The 21,489-nt window shown below is 50.0% G+C and overlaps 2 protein-coding genes across 14 annotated transcripts; both read right to left on the bottom strand.

Moving 5' to 3' along the window:
• Window positions 1–57: 57 nt before the first annotated feature.
• ECM1 (extracellular matrix protein 1) lies at window positions 58–6,364 on the bottom strand. Of its 5 annotated transcripts, none has more exons than XM_053214756.1 (11): window positions 6,288–6,364; window positions 4,316–4,378; window positions 4,131–4,232; window positions 3,857–3,937; window positions 3,679–3,759; window positions 3,322–3,378; window positions 2,682–2,998; window positions 1,999–2,373; window positions 1,282–1,502; window positions 1,028–1,115; window positions 58–371 (listed from the first exon to the last, which is right to left on the bottom strand). In XM_053214756.1, exons 3-11 carry the CDS (start codon window positions 4,183–4,185, stop codon window positions 141–143), a joined length of 1,506 nt encoding a protein of 501 aa, XP_053070731.1. In that variant the 5' UTR covers window positions 4,186–4,232; window positions 4,316–4,378; window positions 6,288–6,364; the 3' UTR covers window positions 58–140. The 5 variants fall into 5 exon arrangements, with proteins under 5 accessions (XP_053070731.1, XP_053070730.1, XP_026912077.2 ...); XM_053214755.1 differs by lacking the exon at window positions 6,288–6,364 and adding an exon at window positions 5,607–5,824 and having other exon boundaries at window positions 4,131–4,220; XM_027056276.2 differs by lacking the exon at window positions 6,288–6,364 and adding an exon at window positions 5,607–5,822.
• TARS2 (threonyl-tRNA synthetase 2, mitochondrial) lies at window positions 6,296–20,961 on the bottom strand. Of its 9 annotated transcripts, XM_027056270.2 has the most exons (19): window positions 20,804–20,961; window positions 20,299–20,495; window positions 19,840–19,963; window positions 18,334–18,458; window positions 17,089–17,206; window positions 16,660–16,724; window positions 16,323–16,401; window positions 15,044–15,190; window positions 14,786–14,884; window positions 14,434–14,463; window positions 14,246–14,346; window positions 13,600–13,762; window positions 13,238–13,375; window positions 12,993–13,070; window positions 10,961–11,082; window positions 10,655–10,756; window positions 10,407–10,479; window positions 9,717–9,831; window positions 6,296–6,657 (listed from the first exon to the last, which is right to left on the bottom strand). In XM_027056270.2, exons 1-19 carry the CDS (start codon window positions 20,867–20,869, stop codon window positions 6,509–6,511), a joined length of 2,091 nt encoding a protein of 696 aa, XP_026912071.1. In that variant the 5' UTR covers window positions 20,870–20,961; the 3' UTR covers window positions 6,296–6,508. The 9 variants fall into 9 exon arrangements, 7 of the variants coding, with proteins under 7 accessions (XP_026912071.1, XP_026912069.1, XP_014940326.2 ...); XM_027056268.2 differs by having other exon boundaries at window positions 14,246–14,463; XM_015084840.3 differs by having other exon boundaries at window positions 10,961–11,061; window positions 14,246–14,463.
• Window positions 20,962–21,489: the final 528 nt, after the last annotated feature.

Here is a 21,489-nt window from a genome sequence, read left to right as displayed (position 1 = left end):
TCCTACCAGGCTTAGAAGGGTGTGTTTGTATGTGAGACGTTAAAGACAATGAGGATGGCAAATCCAAGAGGTGTTTACTGTAATGAATGTTCAAGGAGGGTGGGGTTCCCCCAATCTGATCCTCTGAGGCTCTGGGTGACTCACTCTTCCTTGGGCTCAGGGGGTGGGGCTGATATTTCTTCCCGGCGGTAGCCTTGCTCCCCCCGGCCCTTGGCATCCCCAGTGTCTCCAGCCACTAGAGCCACATTCCTCAGATAGTAAGTGTTGAAGCAGTTGGTCTGGTCATCTCCAGGACTCAGGTTACAGCAGAAAGCAGAGTCTCGCCAGAAGTTACGTCGGGGGCCACACAGGTCCTCAATGAAGGCTGATTTCTGATGAAGGAGAAAAGTAAAGCAGAGATGATGGGGAAGGAGGTGTTGGATGGAGGTCAAGCATCAATACTTGGGTGTTCAAAGTCCCCTTGCTCTCGGCTTGTCTCCCTGGATCCCTTCCTGGGACCAGAGAGGGTGCAAGGCTGCCTTGCATACCTAGATTCCTTGTGACAGACATATGTGCACATCTGGAAATGCCTAAAGCTTGGGTCCCAGAGAAGGCATAATAAGAACTTAGAGGTAGGGAGCAGATCAGGTCAGAATGAAGACTTCTGGGGGGTGTCTAGGTGGCTCAGTGGGTTAAGCGTCCAACTTCAGCTCAGGTCATGATCTCACGGTTCATGAGTTCGAGTCCCACGTCAGGCTCTGGGCTGATAGCTCGGAGCCTGGAGCCTGCTTCAGATTCTGTGTCTCCCTCACTCTCTGCCCCTCCCCTGCTCATTCTCTCTCTCTCAACCATAAATGAACATTAAAAAAAAAAAAAAAAGAATGAAGACTTCTGGAACCAAGAAAAAGATCTTCCCCACTAGTCCTCTATTTCTGTGGGCGGGGGGTATGAGGTACTAAAGAGAAGGGGTGGCCTGCAGTGCTAGCCCTCTGTCTCCCCTCCCCTGCTTTCCTTTGGAGACTATGACCCCCCTGCTGCCCTCACTCACCTCTTCCTCAGCACAGCAGGCCTGTTCTGGAAATGGCAGGTCACAGCAGTGGGCAGTCATGTTCCGGATTAGCCCAGGAATCTGTTTACTATGTTGGTGGGAAAGAGGCAAGGGTCAGGGTCTTTATGCATCACTAGGCACCAAAATGGTGCTTGGAGACCATGGTTTTGCTCTTACCAAGAGTGCCCCCAGAGGATGCCCCAGAAGGAAGGTTTGGGGGAAGGGAAGAGAGGGAAGAACCGGGCAAGACTCACTGCTTGGTGAGAACTCTTCTGTTTCCACAGAGATGGCCCATGAGGTTGGGGGTAACTCGGCTGAGGTCAAGGGTCAAGATGTCTCGGTCATAGTTGGGGTAGGGAGCCCGACGGGCAAAGCACTCATCACGGGCAGGGCTAGGAGGATAGTGGCAACACGAGTGGTGGTGGGTCTTTACAGACTGTTCCCGATAACAGTATCCATCAAGGGCATCCTCCCACTGTGGGCCAGAGAGAGGGAAGTCAGAAGTCTGGACACTCGGCCCCTTCTCTTCTGACCCTCTACTGCCCTACACTATGAGATGAGGGACTCCCGGCCACAGGTGCTGAAAGGGAAGGACAAAGAACCAGAGGGCATGGATGTATGGTGTTGGGAAGGAGGAAGGGATGGAAGCACAAATGAGGCTTGGCACGGGCCACGGGAGATGAGCTGGAGTGGTAGACGAGGGGGTCAGGTGAGGCCAGAGCTGGACGGGTGGATGGCACACGGGTGCATGTGTGGGATCGCGGGTGGACGAGGCCAGGAGTGCAGGACGAAGGCTTAGGATGAACAGACGCAGATGACGAAGACAGTGGATGGATGGACACTTGCAAGCAGACGAATGGGCAGACGAGCTCACAGTGGGGAGGTACACGGATGGATGGACCGGCAGGATCAGAGGTCGGAGATGGGTGGGCAGGCAGACAGGCTCTTGGGGGGCTGGGACGCCCACTTACAGCCTTCCACATACAGGTGTGGTTGTTCCCCTGCCGGCAGCAGTGCTGGAACTCCCCCTCTAGCCGGATCAATGCCTGCAGCTGTCTTTGGATGGGGTCAGTAGCTGGGAGGTTGCGTGGCACAGAACGGAAGCGTCTTAGGTGGCAGATGTTCTTGATGTTGTCCAGAGTGGGTACCCCAGGGGGGAAAGGCATCTCGGGGCCCGAGGAAATACCAGGCTGGTGGCTGGGGCAGGCCCGGAGCTGGTAGTGCGGCCGGGGAGCTTCCTCCTGGAAGCAGGAGAATCGAGCCTCCCCCTGCCGGTTGCAGCACCAGTGGGGTCGGGTCTTGACCGAGAACTCGGCCTCACAGAATCGGATCATTGCGTTCTCCCACTAGAGCAAGAGGGATGGATCAGCCCAGCAGCCCATTGTCCACATTCCTGTCCTCCTCCCAGGCTCCAGAAAAGGACCCTGGGCAGGTAGATAAGAAAGAAGCAGAGGCTGTTCTCTGCCCTTCCAGCACACTAAGGAGGCCCATGGTAGGGCCAACAAAAGGGACCTGGGGTTCCTACGTGCCAAGGCCGAGGCCTCTAGTCCTTCACACACACACACACACACACACACACACACACACACACACACACACACACACTGTCTGGAGGTTAAAGGACAAGTCCCAGCACCAAGAGCCCAACACCTACCACAAGTTTTGCACAGTCCAAGCGGTGTGCATGGCTGTGACAGCGGCAGCAGCGGGAATATCCAGTCTCCACTAAATTGAGGGTCTCACCCTGGCGAGTAAGGTGGGAGTAGCCAGAATGTGGTAGGTTCCAAGGGCCGTATATCACATGCTGGCGAGTAGGAAGGCAGATCTGGTCCAGATTGTCTGGAGAAGGTCGCCCAGGGGGGAAGCCGTCCAGCCGGTGGCCCCAGCCCCCTGGGGACCGGCCCTGTTGGCAGTGCAGGGCTGGATTCCAAGACTCAGGCTCTGGGGGGCTATGTTCCATGAAAGGCTTTTCTAGAATGGGGAAAACAGGGAAGGAGAACGAGTAGAGGAATAGAGAAAGTCTGGATGAGCTGGGAGGACTGAAAGAACTTGGGGTTGAGGAGAAAGGGTTGGGAGGATACAGGGGGAAAGAGACAGACATAAACTTGTGGCTTTTACCTTCAGAATGGCTGATGGAAAGGGAAGAGAAGTGGGGCATGAAAGGTGTCGTGTCACTCTTACAGTCCCCACAAGTCAGACCTGCTCCCCTGTGCTGCCTCCTAAGCTTCAGGCTTCCCACCCCAGGGCCCTGAGCACTAAATCAGGGGCACGGACAGACCAGAGCTGTCACTCACCCTCTCTCTGCTTAGATGGGAAGGTCATTTCCTCCTGATGTGGGAAAGGTGGGTCTACTAGGGTGGAAGCAGATGTGTAAACAGAAGCCATGTTGGGATGGACTACAAGAGGGGGACGTGGCCAGTTGCCACTCATAAAGAGGAAGTCAGTACAGACACAAGAGAAAACAAAATGTGCCTTTTATGCCACTTAATCTCATAACTTTATAAAAGAGGTCTTGTTTCCCCATTTTCCCAGATGAGGAAACTAAGGCTTGGGGAGATAACTTACCCAAGGTTATACAGCGAGTGAGTGGCAGGGCCCCCAAAGCCCACGCGCATCAGTGGGGAGGGTGAAGAGGAGAGGGAGTCACTTACTTTCCTTCTGTTCAACAGGGGCCTGGTGAGGGGGCAGCTCTTCTTGGAGGGGGATGGCTTCCTGAGGGAGAGGGGACTCCACTGCAAGACAGGAGTGAGGGCACAAAGAAGCAAGGGTCAGACTGATGGCAGCACGATTGTAGTGGCAGGGGGAGGAGGGGGATGGGCAAGCACTCACCTTTCTTTCCCATGGGGAGTTGGGGAGGGGGCAGCTCCTCCTCTTGGGCAGGGTTGGCTTCCTGAGCGGGAGGGGTCTGTACTACAGGAGGAGGAGTGTGTGAGTGACCCCCCCCACCTTGTAACCAGAGCGAGGAATGGGCAGGGCCTCCTCACCCCTCCTCACCCCTCCCCATCTGAAGAACGGGAAGTAAGCCCAACCAGCAACCTGGGGCGGGGGGGGGGGGGGGGGGGTGTGGGAGTGGGTAACTGAGAAGGGTGCATGGTAGACTTACCTTCACTCTGTCCCTCAAAGTGAAAGCCAGGCTGAGGGGTGTCAGGGTGATCCATGGGGAGGGCTCGGGTCTGGGGTGGGGAGGGGGGTGCTGCATAGCCAACTAGAGGTAAGAGGGGAGATAGAGTGGACAGTTTCTCCTCCCCCCCCCCCCCCCAATCCTATGCTGCTCACCCAAACTCTCACCTTCTTGAATGTGATAGGTAAGGGGTTCTGGCCCCAGCTCCCTCTGCCCTTGAGCCTTGAAGTCTGAAAGAAGAGGGGGGAGTCAGGGTGGTTCTGAGGAGCCCTTTCTTGGCCCCAAGCGCAAGATGCAGGGACAGTAGACATCAAGGGTGTAGGCAAGATGACCAAGACACCAGAAGCCTTTCCGTACTCCTCCTGTCCCATGTCCCCTAATCAATCCACACCCACCCCCCTCCCCAAACCCACCTAGGTGTGACTGATTGGGTTCTGAGAAAGCCATGATATTCTGACAACCTCACCTCCACCAGGCTCAAAGCCTTGGGTTTCCTGAGTCCAGGCTTGAAGGGAATGTGACATGGGGCTGGGGTGGGAGGAATGGGGTGGTGGAAACCCTAATCTGTCAGTGTCTCTTCCTCAGGGCTCCTGAGTTCTCCTCCTCTCAGCCTCTCAGCTCTGATGCTTCTCTAGTTTTCTACAGGAGCAAGTTCCAACTTTGAACTAGTTGGGGTCTCATCTGTTTACCTCCTCTAGGCCCTTTAAACATCTGTGGGCCTTCTCATAAGAAGCCCACACTGAAGTTTAAGTGCCTCTCCTTCAGCTGGTCCCAGATCCTCCTTAGCTTAGGTTTCAGTTTAGGACTTGGGGACTGGGATGATTCAAAACCCCTGAGGCAAACTGCCCCACAGCTGCAGGGAAAGGTATCGCCTATAGCTGATGTGCAGTCACCAAAGACTAGCACCTGGGAGGAACAGACGGGCCTTCCAGATACAGACCAGATCTGTGGCACTCAACAGTTTCCCTTGCTAGCACTTTGTCCAGCATCCAGCAGATTATGTGTGTGCTAGATAGAGTGTGTCTGATCCCCTGTGGACGGACACCCTCTCCACTCCTCTCCTAACCAGGCAGGGAAGAGTCCAGGCTCTCTGGGTCAGCAAATCAGTTTTGAGTAGCCAGGGGGCCCCATTCTTTCTCTCGCCCCTGCCTGACAGGCCCCATATATACATCTTACTGAGGCAGATCCCCTCACTCTGAGAGTCTAGCCACCCACTGAATTGTCCATTTTATTCCAGTTTTATGTCTTCCGACAGCAAGCTCTAGGAAACTCTCCCTCTGTGCACCTGCTCCCCTCCCTGGTTAAAGCCTCGGCTCCAGTACCCAGGCCCACCTTGGACCAAGGCCAAGTGGACAATCACCCTTCTGGTGATGAGCCATTCAGAGGATGGCTGGACCCAGGCACCAGGCCCACACTGGCCAGGGCCTCTGCCCAATGCTGCCTCCAACCCCAACTCACCTCCCTCAGAGGAGGCTACAGAAGCAACAGCCAGACAGGCCAAGACCAAGGCTGCTCTGTGCATGGTCCCCATCCTGGGGCAAGGACTGGTCAGTGGCACCCAGGAGGTGGGTCGTCTCGGGTAGATCTGGATCTGAAGGGCTGGGCTGCTGGGAGCCTGCTTCTCCGGTTGCTGTTACTGCTGTTGTGAACCTTGGGGCTGGCTCCTTCTCCTTTTATTCAGCTATCTGGGGATCACTCCCTCCCTCCTATTTCCTGCCATGACTCAGTCCCGGCTGCTCCTCCTCTGGCCTGGCAGCCACTCCTCCCAAATTCACCCTGAAGCCTTCTGAGAGGACTGAGGAGAACTGGGGTGAGGGGAGGAGAGCATTCTTATGATCCCCAGAGAAATGGATTCTGAGACTCATGGAGTAAGAGATGTTGAGACCTGCCTTTTCGGTTCAAGTCTTCTGTCTGCATGCTGCCTACTGTGGAGCAGTACACCTGCTGAACTGGGCTGGGGAAACCGGGCACTAAGGAATCCTGGGTAGGGGACAGAACAGCTACCCCAGGAGCGCCCCTCCCAGGGGGAGGCCAGGGCCACCCTCTTTCTGCTTCCCCAGCACCCCAGGATGAAAGAGATGGAGACAGGGTCAAACTCCCTTTTATGCCTACTCAGGAATCAGAGATGAAGACACATACCCGGAAGCTTCAAGTTTATTCTTTATTGCTTCACTCCTCTCACATCCAAACAGCTACAGCTTCCCCCAGATCAAGTCTCTTTCCAGGAGAGCAAGCTCATGCCTCCACACTTGTTGTGAGGGGCCTGGGGGCCTCTGGATTCTGGTGGTCAGTTCGGGCTCTTCCACCTGAAGGGAAGCTGGCAGCTCCCGCGAGTCTCTGCCGCAACTGTATATGAAAGCTCAGAACACTCGCTCAGCGTTTGGGACCCTGGTGTTCTGCAGCTCCAGCAGCCGCTGCACGGCCTCAGTCAAGTCCCGCTCTCCAAGCTGGCAGTTGTCTCGCGTCCGAATGTTCACTGTTCTCTTACTCTGCTCTTTCTGGCCAACCACTGCAGGAAGAGGGGAGGTTTAAGACCGTCAGGGCACATTTTTCTACATGGGATATACAAAAATTCAAGAGACCTAAATCTTTAGGAAGGGTGAGAGCAGAGGCCGGATAAGGTTCAGGAAAAGGGTATATTTAGCTGCCTCTTGCTTTCCAGTTTCCTGATCATCCTGACGGATAAGGAAATGCTCCAGACATTCTCCACATGCCTTATCACTTCCAATCCCGAGCCTAGGGGTCGGAGACAGTAGGGTCAGCCACAGAAAAAGACAAACAGACCAAGAAGCAGACCCAGAGAGAAACTCTGTGTGTGTGGGCATTAGAGAGAGGGGAGGGTGGCAGGGGTATAAGAAACACATGCAAGCCCGTGGGGTCATGGGGTAACTTGCTCTAAGAGCTCATGGGCAAGTGGGAGTGTAAAATGAGAGGATCAAGTAATCTGGCAAAGGAGTTTCTGCTCCTTATCATCCCTCAGGGCTAATTCCAACTAGGTCTACAATAAACAAAGCTAACTAATTAACCCCTGATTAATCCTTCCTGTCCCTTTCTCTCTGATGCTCCTTTGGTTAATTAACCTAACAGACACCAACAGCTAGGATGGAGGTCAGAAGAAAACTGTTTTCTTGAAACCATAAAACTCCTAGAAGAAAACATAGAGGTAATAATATCTTGGCATCAGCCTAAGTAACTTTATTCTGGGTATGTCTCCCCAGGCAAGGGAAACAAAAGCAAAAATAAACTACTGGGACCACATCAAACTAAAAGCTTTTGCATAGCAAAGGAAACTATCAACACAATGAAAAGGTAACCTACTGAACTGAAGAATATATCTGCAAATGATAAGCCACCTGGGTGGCTCAGCTGGTTGGGCATCTGATTCTTGATTTTGGCTCAGGTCATGATCTCATGGTTTGTGGGTTCGAGCCCCGCATCAGGCTCTATGCTGGCAGTGTGGAGCCTGCTTGGGATTCTCCCTCTCTCTCTGCCCCTCCCCTGCTTTCTCTCCCTCTCAAAATGAACTTAAACAAACAACCCCCCCCCCCAAATATACAAAGAACTCATACAACTCAATTCCAAAAAACCCCAAATCATCATATTTGAAAATGTGCAGAGGGCCTAAATGGACATTTTCCAAAGAAGACATATATGGCCAACAGGTACATAAAAAGATGCTTCACAACACTAAACATCAGGGAAATGCAAATCAAAACCACAATGAGAAATCTTTTCACACCAGGAAGAATGGTTAGCACCAAAAAGACAAGAAATAACAAGTGTTGGCAAGGATGTGGACAAAAAGGGACCCTCACGCACTGTTGGTGGGAATGTAAGCTGGTGCAGCCAGCATAGAAAACAGTATGGAGGGTCTTCAATAAAGATTAAAAATAGAAATAACATAATGATCTAGTAATTCCACTGCATGGTATTTACCCCCCCAAAAGAAAACATTAATTCAAAAAGATTTATGCACCCCTATGTTTACTACAGCATTATTTACAGTAGCCAAGACATGGAAGCAACCCAAGTGTCCACTGACAGATACATGGATAAATACACAGGGTGTACACACACACACACACGTACACTGGAATATTACTCAGCCTGAAAAAGAGTGAGATTTTGTATGTGTGACGACATGAGTGGACCCACAAGGTACTACGCTAAATGAAGTCAGTCAGAGAAAGACAAATATCATGATTTCACTTTTTAAAAAAAGTAATCTCTATACCCAACATGGGGCTTGAACTCATGACCCCGAGATCAAGAGTCACATGCTTTACTAAATGAGCCAGCCAGGTGCCCCATATATATGGAATCTAAAAAACAAAAGAAATGAACACACACATGCACATCCCCAAAAGAAACAATCTCATAAATACAGAGAACAAAAAAGTGGTGGCTGCTAGGATGGACAGGTTGGGGGGATGGAAGGCACAGGTGAAGGGGACTAGAGGTACAAACTTGCAATTATAAAATAAGTGAGTCATAGGGATGAAAAGTACAGCATAGAGAATATAGTCAATAATATTCTAATAACATTGTATGGTGACAGATGGTAGCTACATTTATTGTGATGAGCACTGAGTAATGTATAGAAGTGACACATTGTGTGTCAACTATACTTCAATTAAGACAAATTTTTAATTTAATTAAAAAAATAAAGAATATTAAAGTTGCTATGTATATCATCAGGAGTGACAAAATATACAAAAATTTAAGAATAAAACGTGAGTCTGAAAAGAAATGCTATCTTTGCATCAAAATACTCTGAACCTTGGGCAATTTCCCCAGGGTGAATGTAGTTCACATGATCTCAGTTCAGTCTTAAGGGGGAACTTTAGCAGAGATGTCTGAAAATACGGGCCCAACAGGTAAAATTCAAACACTTTGGCTAGCTACACAAAAACCCTAGCCTTACTCTTGAAGGTATTCACTTTCTAACATATGTTGCAATAACCCAAATCTCATCGAATGTTTTCTCATGTCTGTGATTTTGTACTTTTTTTGTTTTGTTGAGAATATTATTCTGCACTAGGTAAGAAAGTGCTTTTCATGCTTATGATGTGATCTTCTATGACTTGCACAAATTCAAAGAATAAATTAGTGGTAGAAAGAAAAGAAGAAATGGGAAGCCTGGGTGGCTCATCCAGTTAAGCGTCCGACTTTGGCTCAGGTCATGATCTCATGGTTTGTGGGTTCGAGCCCCACATTGGGCTCTATGCTGACAGCTCAGAGCCTGAAGCCTGTTTTGGATTCTGTGTCTCCCTCTCTTTCTGCCCCTCCCCTGCTCATGCTCTGTCTGTCTCTCTCTCTCTCCTTCAGAAATAAACATTTAAAAAAATTTTTAAAAAAGAAAAAGAAAGTTCTTCTGAGGATGAGAACTGGTTGTCAGGGGGTGAAGGAACTGAGGGCCCAAACAGCTCAGGTGTTCTGAATCCTGGCTCCCTGAAAGTCTCGCTCAGGGACTGAGCCCTAGTTAACGCAAATCCAATAGGAAAGAACAGTGTAGAAGGCTGGTGGGGGAGCACGGGGCTCGGAGGGCCTGTGCTGCTGGTCACTTACCAAACTGAAAATTGTAGTGGGCGAGCTGAGCCCGGCGGACTCTCCGGCTGAGTGTCAGCCCCGAGTCGGCATCCAGGTCGCAGACCAGCCCTGCAGCCTGCAGCCTCCGCTGCGCCTGGGGCAGGGGTTTGAGGACGGGACTGAAGGCTCAGGGGCTAGAGTAGCCTGATACCAATCTTCCCCATGCTGTCTTCTGTCCTCTGCCTCAAGGCTCTCTGGCTCTTGTGGACAACCCCTCCTCATTCATCTCTGCACCGAGGCCCCTCCCCAGTCCCTCATAGTTTGTCTGCTTCCTACTGAAGCTGCACCTGCCACCAATTCCCGGACTCTGCCTGCTTTGCCTGCTCTACCCAACCAGCTACTTGACTCTGTACTGTCCACACCCTTCCTCTAGAAAGGAAACATGCAGCTGACATTTACCTAAGCCCCTTTTGTACCAAGTGCTCCATTGTCAGCATTTAACATCTGTGAATTTGTTTAATTTTCACACACGAGGCAAGGAACTAGTGTCACTTCTCAGATGTGGAATATCCAGCATATATGTCAGGACCCATTCGAGCCCAGTCCTGTGGCTCCAAGTGCTATTCCCCTTCTACTGTGCTGTGTGACTTCTTCCTACCCACTGCTCAGCCCCGGACTCGCCGTAGTCCTGCGTTAGCCCCTGTGCATGCACCCTCAGTTTCTCCTCACCTCCCTGGCATATTCCTCTTGCTCAGTTCCCACAGGGATGACCACCACCTGGAACGGGGACAGCCACAGTGGCCTGGTTGAGAGAGAAGAGAGGAAGGCAAACTCTTTACTCTAGCTCGACTACAAATACGGCTGCAGAGAGCAGATTTGAGAGGAAAAGAGAAGAGTGAGTCTAAGGGCACCAGGATCTGGGGCATGTACCATCTGGTCTGAGGACCAGAACAGAAATCTGGGGCCAGAGTTCTCACCATTTTCCACCACAGCTTTCCGCTAGCACTCCCAACATCCTTTCCACAGAACCTAGCACTGCTCGGTGAATGACGACTGGACGCTCTGGGGCCCCCGCCTGCCTTGGAGGGAAAAAGGAGGAGGGAATAGAGGAAGTGTCACAAGATATGCACACAAGATTACCTTCTGGTTTTTAAGCAATATTCAGCTCTGGTGAAGGTGTAGAGGATTTGAGTTTCATGTTAGGGACAAAGATAGAAGGAGACGCTGTTCTCCACCTACTCCACTAGCAGCCAAGGGAAAAGGGGATGAGCACGGTTCTGTACCCCTTGTACTGGAGGTCAAATCTCAGGGGCAGCTGGAAGTCAAGTTGGATTGTCCCACACTGATGGGGCCGGCCCAGGGCATCGCGGAGGTGCACGTCAATCTGGAGGAGAGAGACGGAGGCCTAAAAGCAACCAGAAGCAGTACCCTCTACTGTCCGCACCACCCACCTTCCACTGCCTACGTGCCAGGCTGTTCTGAGAGACTCCTCACCCAGCTCTGTTGTACTCTTACTTCACTCACTGGACACCCCAGCAGTAGCTCTTTCTACCTGATAATGATATTATGACCTTAGGGGACTTTGACACAAATGACCCACCCACACCCTGGCCTCTGAATTCCTTGAGTTCGTCATGTCCGGGATGTTCACCTGCACCCACCCTATGGATACAGCCTTCATCTTGTCATCGCCCAGAATGGCTACACCTCTGGAACAGTCCATCACACACCCTGCTCTGATTACTGTCTCTTGGTTTTCTGGCTCTGACAATTATTCCTACAAATGGCTCTTTAATTTCCAGGTTGCTTAATTCCTCTATTTCCTTCCCATTCACAGGCTCCATCCACCTTTCCTTCTTTCCCCATGCGGCTGGAACCACTTTCCCAGGTTCCCCTCTATCACTGTTCTTCTGTCACATCCCCATGGCAAATCCTCAACCTGGTGGCACTCCTGCCCCCCACCTCCTTGCCCCTGCAACAGAACTGCTCAGAGCTGCCCAGCATGTCCCATACCACAACAGATACATAAACGGGGATTGATGCCGCCATGCAAATCCCTATTCTGAACCTCAAGTGGACCCTGACTGCTGTCGGTAATCCCCTGCTGCCCTAATCAGTTTTGTGTCCTGTTCTCCTCAAGGACTTTCAAGCTTTCTCATCTCTCTTCCTATCTTCACTGCCCCCACTAACAACTCCCCTCTTCCCTACTCCCATCTCAGCAAATGATCCTGTTTCACATTTTATGGGGAAATCAGATAATGACATCATGAGATGAAAAGTGTCTCAACTTCCTGTCACCACACTTATAGACTTCCTTGCATATGCCTCCAGCCTTTCTTCCTGCCTCCAGAACAATGGCAGAGGTGGCCTCTTGTGGGCTCTCAATCCCACCCCTCAAACCTCCCCAAGAACTTCCCTCCACTGAAACCCCTTCTACAACTTCAATTTTTCCCTGACTCAAACACGCTCTCTTTTATCAGAGCTAAACATTCTTGAATTTCTCTCTTCATCAAAATCTCTTTTGACTATCCAGGCCCCTCTTGCTACTCTCCTTTGCTTTTTAAGAGCCAAAATTCTCAAAAGAGTTATGTTCATTCATTTACCTCTGACTCCCACCCCAGCCTCTGTACCAGAAATGGTGCTTCAACATCTAACAGCCTTTTCATGGAATCCAGTAGACACTTTCCAGTTCTTTTTTCCCCCTGACTTGTTTTACTTCTTCCAACTTGCCCTGTTTACCCTGCCTCCACCTTCTGCCTGCACTGTTCCCACCTGGAACCCCTCTTTCCTTGGCCAACAATGACCTCTAAGGTTAGAAAGAGAATTCTGCAGGGGCACCTGGGGAGCTCAGTCTTTAAGCATCCAACTTCAGCTCGGGTCATCATCTCACAGTTGATGAGTTCGAGTCCTACATCGGGGGAGCCCGAGCCCCACTTCAGGGAAAACATGAGCCCTGGGTAAGCCCTGCTTCTCTCTCTTCCCCTCACAGGATTCTCCCTCTCTCTCTCTCTCTCTCTCTCAAAAAAAAAAAAAAAAAAAAGGTGAAGAAAGAGAATCCTGCAGGAAGCCTTTCCTGACCCTCCCTCCTGAATGATATGCTCCCTTGGTACCTGCGAGCGCGGGTTCAGTGGCCCTGAAATGCCTATTTGCCTCCCACACGCCTCACAGGACCATAAGCTCCACGGGGCCAGGAAATATATTGCTCTTCTTTCTATCCTATACAAGTTAAAAAATATTCCTTTGTGTCTATTAAATACCTAATAAAACAAAACAAAAAATGAATAAATACAACTCTTAGGAGGATCCCCAACTTACTTTAGGCCCATAGAAGGCACCATCTCCAGGGTTGAGTTCCCAGGGTTCTCCAAATTCTTCCAGGGCCCGTTGAAGGACCTTTAAAGGGAATGAGACGAGAGAGGAATGTATCATTTTAGACTTTATAAGCAACAGACCCCTCCAGTCCCCCAACAAATGACCTGCTTGGCACATGCCTCTATTGAGGACCCCGATTCCCATCTCCCCTCTTCTGCCCTCAGAGAGTGGTTTATCTGCCTCCTCACCTGCTCAGCCTGGTCCCAAAGGCAAGGCTCGCCCAGGAAGCTAGATGGCCGGGTGGATAGAGCCAGGCGGAAGGAGAAGCCAAGGACAGTGTAGACAGAGCGGAGGAAATCAAGACAGCCTTGTATCTCTGTTTCAAGCTGGGGACAGAAAATAAGGGTGAGTGAGTTGTGTGCAACCTAGAGTTCTGGAGTGATGGGAGTTTTGGGGGAAACACAGGGCAAAAACATAGAGGAAAGCTGGGGCTATCATATAACTGAGTTGTAGTATATAAAGAGGGAGACAGGGAGCAGGAGTGTTGGCAGTTCAAATGGAGAATGGAAGGCGGTTTAGAAATGCTTTGGTGGAGCTGGGGAAGGGCCACCTGATCCGGTGCACAGAAGATGTGAGCGTCATCCTGCTGGAAGCACCGCAGCCGGGTCAGTCCCCCCAGACTGCCAGAGGCCTCGGCCCGGTGTAGGGCCCCAAAGTCCGCCAGGCGCAGGGGCAGCTCTCGCCAGGATCTGGGCCGGTGAGCGAACATCAGGCTGAGATGGGGATGAGGAAGGGTCAGGGCCACAGGGAAAAGCAGCCCCCACAGACTGCATCTCTGCCCAGTGTGCTTGCTTACTTTCTCTGCGTCATCAGCACGCCCTCTCCCCAGCCTGGGCATGTCCTCCCCCCAAGTCCTGTCCATCCCACTCAGCACAGTTTGAGCCCTTCCTGGTTCAAAGTGCATTTCTCAGAACAATAGCAGCAGACTTCGTTTACTGTGCCCCTATTGTGTGACAGGCACTGAAGTGAAAGAGGAACTTTGGACAGCAACTCCAAACCCCTGATGTTATACAAGGAGACTAAGGCTCAGAGAGACACAATGGTTTTCCCAAATTCACAAGGTTATCTGGAGTGCAGATTTAAGACTCGAATCAGGTGTCCTAGTGCTCTGCCAAGGCGCTATTACTTCATATTCAGCAACCTGGTTGCCTACCCCCAGCCCTGGGAGGACCCAGGCCTCTTGGCTCCTAGCTCACCAGTGTGCAGGGCAGTTCATGGGCTTCAGGGCGAGTGTGTCTGCAGGATGGCTAGTAGCGTGGTCACTCAGGGAGCTGGAGAGCCTGTCAGAGTCTGGGGGCTGCAGGGCAAACATATCCTCCTGATAATGCTCCCAGTGTCCTGACACCTCCCAGAGCTTCGTAGAAAACAGTGTGGGGGTTTTCACCTCAGAAAAACCACGGCGGGTGTACTCGGCCTGGAGAGGAGGGCACAGGATATGGAAGACAGAGTGACTGGGGGAGGACGGCACAAATATGGAAGGCAGAGTGGGGGAGAGGCAGATGTGTGATCCTCCGGGGACCTCAGGTCAGGATGATCTCGGCTATAACCTATTAAGTACCATGTTCCCTCTCTACGCTCCCCACTCTGTGGACCACACATTCCTAGGACCTTGTTAAAGGCCACCAGCACCTTATAATGTTTATGTTCGTGCTTCTAATCCCGCTCTTCTAACACTTGGCTTCTGGGTCCCGATTTCCTCTCTGGTCGTCCCTCCTCTGGACTGGAGGCCCCCTTACCCTGATGAAAGCCACCAGTGCATTATACACCCTTGTCCCTCGAGGCAGGAAGAAACAGCTCCCGGGGCTCAGTTCATGGAAGAAGAAGAGCTCCTGTGCCTGAGTCAGGAATGGCAATGTCACTTGGAGAGAGAAGCAAGGACTTTGGAACCCAGAAGAAATAACTGATGGAGCTGCTCAATCTGCTGGATTCAGAATCTGCTCCCAGCTTCACAATTGGGTTCCTTCACGCACCCTCTCCTTCTCCAATCTCTGTACCTTCCCAATGCGCCGGTGGTCCCGTAACTCCGCTTCCTCCCTCCCTTCTTCCCAGGCTCTCAACTCCTCCATTGTGGGGAAGGAGATCCCTGACACTCGCTGCAGTGGCTCTGGGGCACCTGAAGACCTCCACAGGGATGACGAGTTCTGTGGGAAAACAGAGGGAGTCAAAGGGAAGATGAGGGACTGCGGGCACCCAAGCTCTCCTTCGCTGATGCTCGTCTGATTCTGAGCACACGACACGCACCACAAATGTCCCGTCTCAGCACTCACTCCATTTTCCACTGCCTCCACCAGCGTGATACCCCTCAGAACCCCTGCCATGTTTACAGCCTTAGACACACTGGATGCTTAATTCCCATTTGTATCCTGTTCAAGCCTAACCTTATTATCCTGCCACCTCTTTTTCTCCCCATTCTCCCACCAGTACATTCTCTCTGTACTAGAGCCCTCCTTCCCCACCTCTAATCAATGACTACTCATGGGAGTAACCTTCAGCTCTGGTCAAATGTCAGTTGTTGTTGTTCTTGTTTCTATCTACCTGCTTATCAATCTCCACTATGCCCTATTCCTGGCCACATGAAATTCAAATGCTTCTGCCTACTCTTTCCTCAAACAATTTAACAAGAAACAGCCAGCGTTTTATACCACTTTCACCTGTGTTAATTGACTTTGTCTCTGTGACATGGATTTATTGGTAGGACAGGAATTAACAACAGTCTTATTTTATAGATGGGGAAAATGGGTAAGGAGATTTACCCAAGGCCACATACTTTACCTATGGCAGAGCCAGGACTAAGCACGGATGAGAGGTTTTTAGTCCAGGGCTTTTGGCTGCACATTCCTGCCTCTCCCCTCGCTCCCTGCTCCCATTCCACCAAACAAATAACTCACCTGGCCCAGGCACAGGATTTTCATAAAAGTCATGCCTTAAACTTAGAATACTCTCCCTGTACCTGCCCAGTGGGGTTCTACACACCCTTTCCACAGCAACCCCCCCTATGTGACCCTGTCCAGACTGTTCTCACACTCCCTCTCCACCTCCCTAGCACTGAGGTCCAACTACGGATTGTGAATTGGCTTCTGAGCCCCGGCAGGATGTCCAGCAGCTGCCATCACACTGGGAGTTTGTGGAAGGCAGGAACTAAGAAATCTTCCTCCTACTGGATTCCTCCCTTAGCTATAAGAGGAGAGAAGGGGCTGAGAGAGCATCTTCCTACTCCCCTGCTCATCCCAGTGAAAGCAGGAGTCTTAACCTAACCTTGCCCTCACAACTGACCGTCAGCAGCTTCAGTCCTCCAATTTGTCCAGTATGCCGAAGGTGGGGGCCCCGGCAGAGGTCTACCAGCATGCCACACCTGGGGGAAAGGAGGGAACACTTAGTGGTCTCCAAATTCTTGAGCTTCCGGTGTTCTCCTGGCCTCTAGCAGACAGAAAAAAAATGTAAGAACTGTTCTACAGAGACAGCAAGAGCAATGGGAGATAAAAATAACTTCTTGTTCCCATTATTTTTCTGGAACAACAGACTACCTTCTACCTTCTTTCCCTCATCCCATTTCTGGCCTTCTTTTGTGTATACCTACCTCCCCGTTTCCCTCCATTTTGACAACGCTCACCCATATACTATTGCTGTTGGACCTGTCACTTTCTCCTCAATCAGGCGAAGCTTAAAGGGGTTATCCTGGAAGGGGAGAAGAGTGAGGATAAGTCTCTATTCCCATAAAGATGTTCTGGGAGAGGGGTGTCTGGGTGGCTCAGTCAGTTGAGTGTCCAACTTCAGCTCAGGTCATGATCTTGCGGTTCGAGAGTTTGAGCCCCACGTCAGGCTCTCTGCTGACAGCTCAGAGCCAGGAGCCTGCTTCAGATTCTGTGTCTCCCTCTCTCTGTCTGCCCCTCCCCTCTCTCTGCTTGTGCTAACCCTCTCAAAAATAAATAAACATTAAAAAAATAAAAGTTAAAAAGAAAAAAAAGGTGTCCTAGGAGACAATCACCCTTTCCCCCATGCTTTTGGATCGTCCTCCTAAATGTGTGCACCCCCACCCCACCTTGAAGAGCTGGCGAAGCTGATCCTGGGAAGCCTCTAGCCTCCGGAAGGGTTGAGCAGCAGCTGTAAGTTCCTGGCAAATCCGCTCCAAAGCAGGCAGCTCTGAGCCCCGGACTGTCCTGGAAAGGTGAGAACTGGTTGGCGTTCATCCTTTAAGAAGCATCACCTGGGTGCCACACCTGTTGGCTAGGGGGTGAAACCCTGCTCTCCACAGACATCTAGAATTATTGGTAAAGGCAGACAAACTGACAGAAAACATAAATAGGAAATCAGGTATAAATTTTACAGTGGGAGCAAAAGCTCTATATGTTAAAGGTCGGATGCAGACAATACAGACAGACATAATTAAGGCAATAGTAATGAAGGATGAAGTAAAAAATAAAAGCCAAAGAATTCATAAAGACTAGAGAAGTTTCAATGAGAATTAGACAGAAAAGGAAAAGCATGGACTAGGGGAGAAATTGGCACCAATGTCACAGCAAAGGCCTGGAGAGGCCCTTCTCTAAACTTTCTCTTCCAAATTGAACATCCCTGACGCCCCAGAAGAGGATGAAGAAACCACTCGGGTGAAACGGTACAAACTCAGTATAAAATGAATTAGGTTTGAGAAGATAATGTAGAACATAGTGACTATAGTTGATAATTCTATACAGTATGAATGAAATTTGCTAAGAGTAAACCTTAAGCAATCACACACATGAAGTGAGGTGATGAATGTACTATTTAACTCAATCGTGGGAATCCTTTCACAATGAATATAAATATCAAATTATCAGCTTGTTCACTTTATTTTTTTATTTTTAAAAGTTTATTTAAGGAGCGCCTGGGTGGCTCAGTCAGTTATGCATCCAACTTCAGCTCAGGTCACGATCTTGAGGTCTGTGGGTTTGAGCCCTGCATCGGGCTCTGTGCTGAAAGCTTGGAACCTGGAACCTGTTTCAGATTCTGTCTCCCTCTCTCTCTGCCCCTCCTCCACTCATGCTCTGTCTCTGTCTCTCTCAAAAATAAACAAACATTTAAAAAAAAGTTTAAGTAATTCTCTACAACCAACACGGGGCTTGAATTCACGACCCTGAGATGAAGAGTCGCACGCTCTTCTGACTGAGCCAGGCGCCCCTCACGTTGTACACTTTTAATAGATTACTTTGTCAATTAAATTCCAAAAACCTGACAAATGAAATAAAATATGGTGAAATATCTAAGAAACCACTCCAGAATCATTCTCCTCTTTGCTTGCACTACTCACCGTTCCTTTCCCAGGAAGAAATCATGGTAGAAGCCACATTCTGTACTTGGACCTCGGCAGAGGACAGCACCTAGGAGCTGTTCAGCTGCTGCTCCCAGGACATGGGTGCTGGAGTGCCAGAACACCTGGGTTCACAAGAAAGGAGTTCATAACCACCGCCTTTGTTTTTTTATTTTATTTTTTTTCATAACCTCCTTCTTTAACCCCTCACTCTCTGATACTCTTCTCAGAGAAGCTGGCGTGAAACCAGTATGGCTCTTCTAGAAATAACTATCACAAGATGGGGAATCTGACCTTGGAGGTGAATACTAACTAAACAGTAAAAAGGAGGAAAAACTGAAAACAAAAGGCTAGTAGAAACATGCGCAGACAGGGGTAACCCCCACTCCCACTCCTCAGTGCTTCCTGGTCCTACAGCATAGAAGCAGGGCCTAGGCTTCTTTTTCTGCTCCTATAACATCCCCTTTTAGGGCTTCAGAGTAAACTACCTTCTCAAGACCATAGTTCCTAAGGGCTCTATTTGATCTTTTAGTTACATTTTTCTCTATTCCAGGAATCTAGTGTGATGCAACCGCTCCTCTAGGATTTGGTCACCATTTATTTATTTGTTGTTTATTTATTTTGAGAGAGAGTGTGTGTATGTGTGTGCTAGTAGGAAAGAGCAGAGAGAGAGACAGAGGATCCCAAGCAGGCTCCATGGTGTCCGTGCAGGGCCGGACACAGGGGTTAATCTCACAAACCAGGAGATCATGACCTGAACTGAAACCAAGACTTAGACGCTCAACCCACTGAGCCACCAAGGCGCCCCTTTGGTCACCATTTAGATGAAGATGATAAAACTCCATTTTTCTGGATCCTAGTAGATGAGATCTATATTACCCAAGCTGACATGAAGAAGACAAAGTAGGGAGGAGGAATTATGTGCTCAGTTGTGGAAGCCAAGTTAGAATTAAAAAATATATGCCATAGAGGTGCCTGGGTGGCTCAGTCAGTTAAGCATCCGACTTTGACTCAGATCATGATCTCACAGTCTGTGGGTTTGAGCCCCGAATCGGGCTATGTGCTGACAGCTCGGAGCCTGGAGCCTGCTTCAGATTCTGTGTTTCCCTCTCTCTCGAACCTCTGTCGCCCCTCCCCCGCTCACACCTCTGTCTCTGTCTCTCTCACAAGTAAACAAACATTAAAAAAAATTTATAAAAAAATATATGTTACAGATAACTTATGATGTATGTCTCTAGGGTTGAAGTGACAGAACTGGCATATTACCCTTCTGTTTTCAGCTTTCCTTTTTGCTAGTGCAAACGATGTTTACTTAATGGACCTATGTTGAAAATTTTCATCCTAAGTTTCTAGCTTATCCAGGGTTAGTTAAGACAAGCAGTCTGTGGTAGGTCTCCCTCCCAACTGCAAAGGGAGAAACTGAGGCAAAAGAAATACTAGAAATATGCCCACTTAAAAATCCCTTAGTTTAGTTGTCACTGTATTCCTGAAAAGGAAGAAACTTACTGCTTTGCCCTCTGCAGAACTGAATGTCAGAAATCTGAGGTCAGAATCTGTCTCCAAAGGCCGTTCCAGATCATAAAGTTCTCCATTCACTTGAGCAGCCACTGCAGTATCTGCCAATGTTGAACTTGGGAATTGGGAGTGGGGGGGGGGAAGTGAGGACAAAGAAAAAGACATGGTCACAGTCCACAGGGGAAGACAGGGACTAATCTCTCAATAGTTCTAAGCTTGCAAATGGGGAAAGGTGTCACCAGAGCAATAAAACCTATCATTTCTTTTCCCAATGGATAATAAACAAAGGGTAGAGACTCTGAAACTAAACCAGATGAAAATGAATTCTCATGAAAAGGCGATCTTGATAGAGATGGAATAGATACCAGGCATAATTTTCATTCTCTGCTCGAGTCCAGCGAAATACAGAGGTTGAAGGATGATCCTGGTAGGTACAAAATGGGCTGGTACCTGATCTGCTGGGCTAGCTGGTAAGGGGTTGTGCTCCATGCCACAGCATCCACCCTCTGGCCTCCAGGAAGTGATATCTTAATAGTCCGGTGCTCCTTCTGTGCCACGCTTGCTAACTTCTTTACTTGAGCAGTCCATAGCTCCTCAAAAAGGCCGAGCCGCTCTGCCAACCACTGTGGAGGGGCTGGCACAGCTGCCTGGAGAGAAAGATGTTAGGAGGTAACTCAGGCCCCATCATTCCTTCCTGGGATTGAAGCTGGTAGGAGGTGAGGGTACCGAAGTGGCCTTAATCCTAAACCCAGGCCTTTAAGAGGGCTGGGTGATACAGGGCTCTAGACTAGGAGCCCTAGCCTCTCCTGGTGGTCGACTCTAAGGAAAAGATGGCTGTAACTAACGGCTTAGCGGGGCCGGATTCAGGGGCTCAAGGCAGGGGTTGGGAGCCTGCACTTTGGGCCTGGTCTGGGTCCGATGCGGTTCTTAACTTTTGGGTGGGTACCTCACGCACCGTGTGTAGCCGGCAGGTTTGCAAGCCCGGCAGCCGGAGCCGCCGCCACCTCTGACACAGGGCCATGTTCCTTCAAACCCGTACCTACATCCTTAAACAAATTATCCTCGACTCCTTCACCGGATTTCTCATAGGTTTCCGGCCCAATGATGCCCAAGCCCATTGGCTACGGCAGCTGCCACTCTAATCCGAGACCACCTCCAGGAGCTCCGAAGTGGTCCGCCCCACACTGCTTGAGCGGTGGTGTGGGTGGTTCCGGCTGGCCGGAAGACCTAAACTGTTACACACACTCCCAATCCCGAAACTTGCAGTTTCAGCTAGGGGTAGCAAGAGCATATTCTGCAGCGTGGAGGAAAGGGGAGTGAAAACTCATGAGAAATGAGAGTGGGAGAAAAACGGAGGGGAAAGGGTAGCTAGTCATTTCCTTTTAACCATAGGTTTTCTTTTATATCGTCTTTACTGGCAGGTAGAATGCAGGGGGATAGATGTTGGAACCAAGTGTTAAATCCTGGACCTGCCATTCACAATATAATTTTAGGTGGATTACTCCGTTTCTTCTAAACTTCGATTTTCTCATATATAAAATAGCAATAGAGGCTCCTGGCTGGCTCAGTCAGTGGAGAGTGAGACTTTTGATCTTGGGGTTGTGAGTTGGAGCCCCCACTTTGGGCATAGAGATTACTTTA

This window comes from Acinonyx jubatus, chromosome C1 (genome assembly GCF_027475565.1).
Source record: "Acinonyx jubatus isolate Ajub_Pintada_27869175 chromosome C1, VMU_Ajub_asm_v1.0, whole genome shotgun sequence".
Classification (NCBI taxonomy): domain Eukaryota; kingdom Metazoa; phylum Chordata; class Mammalia; order Carnivora; family Felidae; genus Acinonyx; species Acinonyx jubatus.
The sequence above is the reverse complement of the archived record's forward strand: the minus strand, read 5'-3'. Positions and strand labels throughout refer to the sequence as shown.

Excerpts from the sequence above, each read along its gene's own strand:
- ECM1 (XM_027056276.2), bottom strand. The coding sequence starts at position 5,679 with ATGGGGACCATGCACAGAGCAGCCTTGGTCTTGGCCTGTCTGGCTGTT. Across the intron at positions 3,938-4,130 it reads CTTTGAGGGACAGAGTGAAG|TACAGACCCCTCCCGCTCAG; the intron begins GTAAGTCTACCA and ends CTCCTCCTGTAG. Across the intron at positions 3,760-3,856 it reads ACTCCCCATGGGAAAGAAAG|TGGAGTCCCCTCTCCCTCAG; the intron begins GTGAGTGCTTGC and ends CCTGTCTTGCAG.
- TARS2 (XM_027056268.2), bottom strand. The coding sequence starts at position 20,869 with ATGGCCCTGTGTCAGAGGTGGCGGCGGCTCCGGCTGCCGGGCTTGCAA. Across the intron at positions 16,725-17,088 it reads AGCTTCGCCAGCTCTTCAAG|GATAACCCCTTTAAGCTTCG; the intron begins GTGGGGTGGGGG and ends CTCCCCTTCCAG. Across the intron at positions 15,191-16,322 it reads GAGGACTGAAGCTGCTGACG|AACTCGTCATCCCTGTGGAG; the intron begins GTCAGTTGTGAG and ends GTTTTCCCACAG.